Consider the following 8,783-nt stretch of genomic DNA (forward strand, 5'->3'; position numbering starts at 1 on the left):
AACATCCCCCTCTGTGTATGGGTGTTCTAATGTCCCCCTCTGTGTATGGGTGTTCTAACATCCCCCCTCTGTGTATGGGTATTCTAACATCCCCCCTCTGTGTATGGGTGTTCTAATGTCCCCCCTCTGTGTTTCTCAGGGATATGGTGGGTCAGTTGAAGAGGTGTGTGTGTGCCGGTCTACCTCCCTCAGAGATGCACGAGAAACACAGGAGCAGCCTTGCAGCACCCCTCCCACCCCACAGACGAGGTCTGTCTCTCTGTCTGTGTGTCGGTGTGTCTGTGTGTCCTGTTGTCTGTGTGTCTGTGTGCTTACGTTTGTGCGTGTAAGCTTTCACACTGTCAAGCAGTGAGGCTGGTTGGGGATGAGCAGAGAAGGAGGGTGTGGAGGTGTCAGAGGAGGGTGTGGAGGTGTCAGAGGAGGGTGTGGAGGTGTCAGAGGAGGGTGTGGAGGTGTCAGAGGAGGAGGAGGGTGTGGAGGTGTCAGAAGAGGGTGTGGAGGTGTCAGAGGAAGAGGAGGGTGTGGAGGTGTCAGAGGAGGGTGTGGAGGTGTCAGAGGAGGAGGAGGGTGTGGAGGTGTCAGAGGAGGAGGAGGAGGGTGTGGAGTTGTCAGAGGAAGAGGAGGGTGTGGAGGTGTCAGAGGAGGAGGGTGTGGAGTTGTCAGAGGAAGAGGAGGGTGTGGAGGTGTCAGAGGAAGAGGAAGAGGAGGGTGTGGAGGTGTCAGAGGAAGAGGAAGAGGAGGGTGTGGAGGTGTCAGAGGAAGAGGAAGAGGAGGGTGTGGAGGTATCAGAGGAGGAGGAGGGTGTGGAGGTGTCAGAGGAGGAGGAGGGTGTGGAGGTGTCAGAGGAAGAGGAGGGTGTGGAGGTGTCAGAGGAGGAGGAGGGTGTGGAGGTGTCAGAGGAAGAGGAGGGTGTGGAGGTGTCAGAGGAAGAGGAGGGTGTGGAGGTATCAGAGGAGGAGGAGGGTGTGGAGGTGTCAGAGGAAGAGGAAGAGGAGGGTGTGGAGGTATCAGAGGAGGAGGAGGGTGTGGAGGTGTCAGAGGAAGAGGAGGGTGTGGAGGTGTCAGAGGAGGAGGAGGGTATGGAGGTGTCAGAGGAGGAGGGTGTGGAGGTGTCAGAGGAAGAGGAAGGTGTGGAGGTGTCAGAGGAAGAAAGGATGAAGAGAAAATAGGGAACAAGAGAAGATTACGGAGGGAGCTGTGGAACAACAGAGAGGGAATGTTAGAGAGAGAGAGGGGGTGGGGGGGTAAGGAGAGGGAGATGAAAATGGACCAGCAGAGAGAGGGAGGCTCAAATTAAACAACAGAATCTAATGTTACATTAGATCTCACTCTCTCTCTCTCTCGCTCTCTCTCTCGCTCTCTCTTGCTCTCGCTCTCTCACTCTCTCTCTCTCTCTGTCTCTCTCGCTCTCTCTCGCTCTCTCTCTCTCTCTCTCTCTCTCTCTCGCTCTCTCTCTCTCTCTCTCAGCTGTGGTAATTCCTCTCCTGGACCAGGAACAAGGAGTTGTCATCTCAGTCTTACTGGTGAGTGCCACACACAAACCCAGACCGACATATTGTGGCGGAGCTGGTCTGAAGATCTAAAGCATCACAATCATCGGCCAATTTCTACTCATTCCTCCTCTCACTATCAATATATTGTTTTCTCTTTCCCCCCATCTCTTTCTCTCTGAGGGCTTCATTAGTCATTGTGTTGGCCTCTAGTGGTCTCTGCTCTACTCCACTGTCACAAATCCCCCTAGGGGTCAGGGGTTAGGGTTCAGCAGGCTGCATTCCCAGCGGTCCCAGGTCACACACAAATGTACGAGCACACACACACACACACACACACACACACACACAACGCCAGAGTCCCAGGTCTGTGTGTGTTTGTCATTGGGATGTGGGTCGGTGGCTGACATGAGGACTATGTGACAGACAAACACATTATGGACCTGAAACACTATTCACTTCTATATACACTATATACACTACATTATACACTCTATATATACCACTGTGTGTGTGTGTGTGTGTGTGTGTGTGTGTGTGTGTGTGTGTGTGTGTGTGTGTGTGTGTGTGTGTGTGAGGCCGAGGAGCTCACCTTTAAGTGGTAGTTCATCTTTAAACAGCTAAAAGTCTGGTGGATACACACAGTTGTGTCACGTGTCTCTAACATGCAATGCTCTGCTCTGTCATAGGTGGGCTGTAAACCGCTGAGTGATCAAGACGAACAACACCTCAACACTCTGGAGAAACATGTAAGAAACACACCCACAGAATAATACCCACAGAGACACCCACAGAATAATACCCACAGAGACACCCTCAGAATAATACCCACAGAGACACCCACAGAATAATACCCACAGAGACACCCACAGAATAATACCCACAGAGACACCCTCAGAATAATACCCACAGAGACACCCACAGAATAATACCCACAGAGACACCCACAGAATAATACCCACAGAGACACCCACAGAATAATACCCACAGAGACACCCACAGAATAATACCCACAGAAACACCCACAGAATAATACCCACAGAGACACCCTCAGAATAATACCCACAGAGACACCCTCAGAATAATACCCACATAGACACCCTCAGAATAATACCCACAGAGACACCCTCAGAATAATACCCACAGAGACACCCACAGAATAATACCCACAGAGACACCCTCAGAATAATACCCACAGAGACACCCTCAGAATAATACCCACAGAGACACCCTCAGAATAATACCCACAGAGACACCCACAGAATAATACCCACAGACACCCACAGAATAACCCACAAAATAATACCCAGAGACACCCACAGAATAATACCCACAGATACACCCACTGAATAATACCCACAAAGACTCCCACAGAGACAACCGCAGAGACACACCCACAGGGATATCCACACAGAGACACACCCACAGAGACATCCACACAGAGACACACCCACAGAGACAACCGCAGAGACACTCCCACAAAGACATCCACACAGAGACACACCCACAGAGACATCCACACAGAGACACACTCGCAGAGACACACCCACAGAGACATCCACACAGAGACACACCCACAGAGACATCCACACAGAGACACACCCACAGAGACACACCCACAGAGACACACCCACAGAGACATCCACACAGAGACATCCACACAGAGACATCCACACAGAGACATACCCACAGAGACATACCCACAGAGACACACCCACAGAGACATCCACACAGAGACACACCCACAGAGACATCCACACAGAGACATCCACACAGAGACATACCCACAGAGACATCCACACAGAGACATCCACACAGAGACATCCACACAGAGACACACCCACAGAGACACACCCACAGAGACATCCACACAGAGACATCTGGTTTATTGGTCTGTTTTATTGGTCTGTTTTATTGGCCTGTTTTATTGGTCTGTTTTATTGGCCTGTTTTATTGGCCTGTTTTATTGGTCTGTTTTATTGGTCTGTTTTATTTTATTGGTTTATTTTATTGGTCTGTTTTATTGGTCTGTTTTATTGGTCTGTTTTATAACTGTGTAGTAATAGGATGGATTTTAGGGCTCCAGTCCCCTGACGCGCATCTCTGTGTGTGTGTGTGGTGTGTGTGTGTGTGTGTGTGTGTGTGTGTGTGTGTGTGTGTGTGTGTGTGTGTGTGTGTGTGTGTGTGTGTGTGTGTGTGTGTGTGTGTGTGTGTGTGTGTGTGTGCGCGTGTGTGTGTGTAGGCAGCTGTAGCGTGTAGGAGGGTACGAACCCTGCAGTCGGCCAATCAGAAGTCTCTCGTCAGCCTGTCACCGATCCAGCCCCACAATGCACTGCTCCGGCCCGACCCCACAGACTACTGTGACCTGGACCGCAAGATTCTACAGCTGTGTGGTACACACACACACACACACACACACACACACACGCTTCTCTCATGGGTCATATAACAGTAATGCAGAAGAACGGTATGAATAAAAGTCTATGAATTTAGATTGGATGCATCTGTCAAAAGAGGGATGAATCTGTGAATAACAACAGGAGTGTGAAAACAGGGTAAATACTGTCTCTTCCAGCTTTGATAAAACGCTGCCTAGAAACTCATGCATAATAAAACTGACTAACTGTTGCCAAAGATTACTGCTGTATATACTGTATATATATATATATATATATAGTATATACACAGTGGGGCAAAAAAGTATTTAGTCAGCCACCAATTGTGCAAGTTCTCCCACTTAAAAAGATGAGAGAGGCCTGTAATTTTTATCATAGGTACACTTCTAAAACAAAAATCCAGAAAGTCACATTGTATGATTTTTAAGTAATTCATTTGCATTTTATTGCATGACATAAGTATTTGATCACCTACTAACCAGTAAGAATTCCGGCTCTCACAGACCTGTTAGTTTTTATTTAAGAAGCCCTCCTGTTCTCCACTTATTACCTGTATTAACTGCACCTGTTTGAACTCGTAACCTGTATAAAAGACACCTGTCCACAAACTCAATCAAACAGACTCCAACCTCTCCACAATGGCCAAGACCAGAGAGCACAAGGCTGGGATGGGCTACAGGACAATAGGCAAGCAGCTTGGTGAGAAGGGAACAACTGTTGGCGCAATTATTAGAAAATGGAAGAAGTTCAAGATGACGGTCAATCACCCTCGGTCTGGGGCTCCATGCAAGATCTCACCTCGTGGGGGCATCAATGATCATGAGGAAGGTGAGGGATCAGCCCAGAACGACACGGCAGGACCTGGTCAATGACCTGAAGAGAGCTGGGACCACAGTCTCAAAGAAAACCATTAGTAACACACTACGCCGTCATGGATTAAAATCCTGCAGCGCACGCAAGGTCCCCCTGCTCAAGCCAGCGCATGTCCAGGCCCATATGAAGTTTGCCAATGACCATCTGGATGATCCAGAGGAGAATTGGGAGAAGGTCATGTGGTCTGATGAGACAAAAATAGTGCTTTTTGGTCTAAACTCCACTCGCCGTGTTTGGAAGAAGGATGAGTACAACCCCAAGAACACCATGCCAACCGTGAAGCATGGAGGTGGAAACATCATTCTTTGGGGATGCTTTTCTGCAAAGGGGACAGGACGACTGCACCGTATTGAGGGGAGGATGGATGGGGCCATGTATTGCGAGATCTTGGCCACCTCAGTAAGAGCATTGAAGATGGGTCGTGGCTAAGTCTTCCAGCATGACAACGACCCGAAACACACAGCCAGGGTAACTAAAGAGTGGCTCCGTGAGAAGAATCTCAAGGTCCTGGAGTGGCCTAGCCAGTCTATAGACCTGAACCCAATAGAAAATCTTTGGAGGGAGCTGAAAGTCCGAATTGCCTAGTGACAGCTCCGAAACCTGAAGGATCTGGACAAGGTCTGTATGGAGGAGTGGGACAAAATCCCTGCTACAGTGTGTGCAAACCTGGTCAAGAACTACAGGAAACGTATGATCTCTGTAATTGCAAACAAAGGTTTTTGTACCAAATATTAGGTTCTGCTTTTCTGATGTATCAAATACTTATGTTATGCTATGTTATGCTATGCTATGTTATGTTATGTTATGTTATCAAATACTTATTTGCAAAATGCAAATGAATTACTTAAAAATCATACAATGTGATTTTCTGGATTTTTGTTTTAGATTCCGTCTCTCACAGTTGAAGTGTACCTATGATAAAAATGTATAGACCTCTACATGCTTTGTAAGTAGGAAAACCTGCAAAATCAGCAGTGTATCATATACTTGTTCTCCTCCCTGTATATACATACAGTTGAAGTCGGAAGTTTACATACACTTAGGTTGGAGTCATTAAAACTTGTTTTTCAACCACTCCACAAATTTCTTGTTAACAAACTATAGTTTTGGTAAGTCGGTTAGGACGTCTACTTTGTTCATGACACAAGTCATTTTTCCAACAATTGTTTACAAACTGAATATTTCACTTATAATTCACTTCATCCCAATTCCAGTGGATCAGAAGTTCACATTCACTAAGTTGACTGTGCCTTTAAACAGTTTGGAAAATTGCAGAAAATGATGTCATGGATTTAGAAGCTTCTGATAGGCTAGTTTACATACTTTGAATCAATTTGAGGTGTTCCTGTGGATGTATTTAAAGGCCTACCTTCAAACTCAGTGCCTCTGCTTGACATCATGGTAAAATCAAAAGAAATCAGACAAAAAATGTGTAGACCTCCACAAGTCTGGTTCATCCTTGGGAGCAATTTCCAAACACCTGAAGGTACCACGTTCATCTGTACAAACAATAGTACGCAAGCATAAATACCATGGGACCACGCAGCCGTCATACCACTCAGGAAGAAAACTCGTTCTGTCTCCTAGAGGTGAACGTACTTTTTTGTGAAAAGTGCAAATCAATCCCAGAACAACAGCAAAGGACCTTGTGAAGATGCTGGAGGAAACAGGTACAAAAGTATCTATATCCTCAGTAAAACGAGTCCTATATTGACATAACCTGAAAGGCCGCTCAGCAAGGAAGAAGCCACTGCTCCAAAACCGCCATAAAAAAGCCAGACTACGGTTTGCAACTGCACATGGGGACAAAGATCGTACTTTTTGGAGAAATGTCCTCTGGTCTGATGAAACAAAAATAGAACTGTTTGTCCATAATGACCATCGTTATGTTTGGAGGAAAAAGGGGAAGGCTTGCAAGCCGAAAAACACCATCCCAACCGTGAAGCACGGGGGTGGCAGCATCATGTTGTGGGGGTACTTTGCTGCAGGAGGGACTGGTGCACTTCACAGTATAGATGGCATCATGAGGCAGGAAAATGATGTGGATACATTGAAGCAAAATCTCAAGTCATCAGTCAGGAAGTTAAAGCTTTGTCGCAAATGGGTCTTCCAAATGGACAATCACCCCAAGAATACTTCCAAAGTTGTGGAAAAATGGCTTAAGGACAACGAAGTCAAGGTATTGGAGTGGCTATCACAAAGCCCTGACCTTAATCCCATAGAACATTTCTGGTTAGAACTGAAAAAGCATGTGCGAGAAAGGCCTACAAACCTGACTCAGTTACACCAGCTCTGTCAGGAGGAATGGGCCAAAATTCACCCAACTTATTGTGGGAAGCTTGTGGAAGGCTACCTGAAATGTTTGACCCAAGTTAAACAATTTAAAGGCAATGCTACCAAATACTAATTGTGTATATGTAAACTTCTGACCCACTGGGAATGTGATGAAAGAAATAAAAGCTGAAATAAATAATTCTCTCTACTATTATTCTGACATGTCACATTCTTAAAACAAAGTGGTGATCCTAACTGGCCTAAGACATGGCATTTGCGGTGGAGTGCACAGTGGAATTTACAAGGATCAAATGTCAGGAATTGTGAAAACTGAGTTTAAATGTATTTGGCTAAGGTGTTTGTAAACTTCTGACTTCAACTGTATATACAGTATATACACACACACACACACACACACACACACACACACTGTCTCTCTCTGACTCTCTCTCTCTGTCTCTCTCTGTCTCTCTCTGACTCTCTCTCGCCTTCTGTCTCTCTCTCCGTCTCTTTCTCTCGCCTTCTGTCTCTCTATCTGACTCTCTCTCTGTCTCTCTCTTACTCTCTCTCTGTCTCTCTTACTCTCTCGCCTTCTGTCTCTCTCTCTGTCTCTCTCTCTGTCTCTCTCTCTCTGACTCTGTCTCGCCTTCTGTCTCTCTCTGTCTTTCTCTGACTCTCTCTGTCTCTCTCTCTGTCTCTCTCTGACTCTCTCTTTCCTTCTGTCTCTCTCTCTGTCTCTCTCTCTGTCTCTCTCTCTGACTCTCTCTCGCCTTCTGTCTCTCTCTGACTCTCTCTCTCTGTCTCTCTCTCTCTGTCTCTCTCTGACTCTCTCTCGCCTTCTGTCTCTCTCTCCGTCTCTTTCTCTCGCATTCTGTCTCTCTGACTCTCTCTCTGTCTCTCTCTTACTCTCTCTCTGTCTCTCTTACTCTCTCGCATTCTGTCTCTCTCTCTGTCTCTCTCTCTGTCTCTCTCTGACTCTCTCTCGCCTTCTGTCTCTCTCTCCGTCTCTTTCTCTCGCCTTCTGTCTCTCTATCTGACTCTCTCTCTCTGTCTCTCTCTTACTCTCTCTCTGTCTCTCTCTTACTCTCTCGCCTTCTGTCTCTCTCTCTGTCTCTCTCTCTGTCTCTCTCTGACTCTCTCTCACCTTCTGTCTCTCTGTCTCTCTCTTACTTTCTCTCGCCTTATATCTCTCTCTGACTCTCTCTCGCCTTCTGTCTCTCTCTGACTCTCTCTCGCCTTCTGTCTCTCTCTCTCTCTGACTCTCTCTCTCTGTATCTCTCTGACTCTCTCTTTCCTTCTGTCTCTCTCTCTGTCTCTCTCTGGCTCTCTCTCTCTGTCTCTCTCTCTCTGACTCTCTCTCGCCTTCTGTCTCTCTCTGACTCTCTCTCGCCTTCTGTCTCTCTCTCTCTCTGACTCTCTCTCGCCTTCTGTCTCTCTCTCTCTCTGACTCTCTCTCTCTGTATCTCTCTGACTCTCTCTTTCCTTCTGTCTCTCTCTCTGTCTCTCTCTGGCTCTCTCTCTCTGTCTCTCTCTCTCTCTCTCTGACTCTCTCTCGCCTTCTGTCTCTCTCTGTATCTCTCTGACTCTCTCTTTCCTTCTGTCTCTCTCTGTCTCTCTCTGGCTCTCTCTCTCTGTCTCTCTCTCTCTCTGACTCTCTCTCGCCTTCTGTCTCTCTCTCTCTGTCTCTTTCTCTCGCCTTCTGTCTCTCTGACTCTCTCTCTGTCTCTCTCTTACTCTCTCTCGCCTTCTC

The 8,783-nt window shown here is 46.9% G+C and overlaps 1 protein-coding gene across 2 annotated transcripts in view; it reads left to right on the forward strand.

The window, feature by feature from the left end:
- The window catches only part of LOC112240118 (cGMP-dependent 3',5'-cyclic phosphodiesterase), a 136,724-nt gene that overhangs the window by 108,213 nt on the left and 19,728 nt on the right, over window positions 1–8,783 (forward strand). For both annotated transcript variants that reach the window (XM_042296416.1, XM_042296415.1), the window contains 4 exons: window positions 140–249; window positions 1,468–1,523; window positions 2,180–2,239; window positions 3,733–3,883. In XM_042296416.1, the coding sequence (XP_042152350.1) occupies window positions 140–249; window positions 1,468–1,523; window positions 2,180–2,239; window positions 3,733–3,883 (377 nt within the window). The remainder of the gene's footprint in view (window positions 1–139; window positions 250–1,467; window positions 1,524–2,179; window positions 2,240–3,732; window positions 3,884–8,783) is intronic.

The sequence above is a fragment of the Oncorhynchus tshawytscha genome, linkage group LG13 (genome assembly GCF_018296145.1).
Source record: "Oncorhynchus tshawytscha isolate Ot180627B linkage group LG13, Otsh_v2.0, whole genome shotgun sequence".
Lineage (NCBI taxonomy): Eukaryota > Metazoa > Chordata > Actinopteri > Salmoniformes > Salmonidae > Oncorhynchus > Oncorhynchus tshawytscha.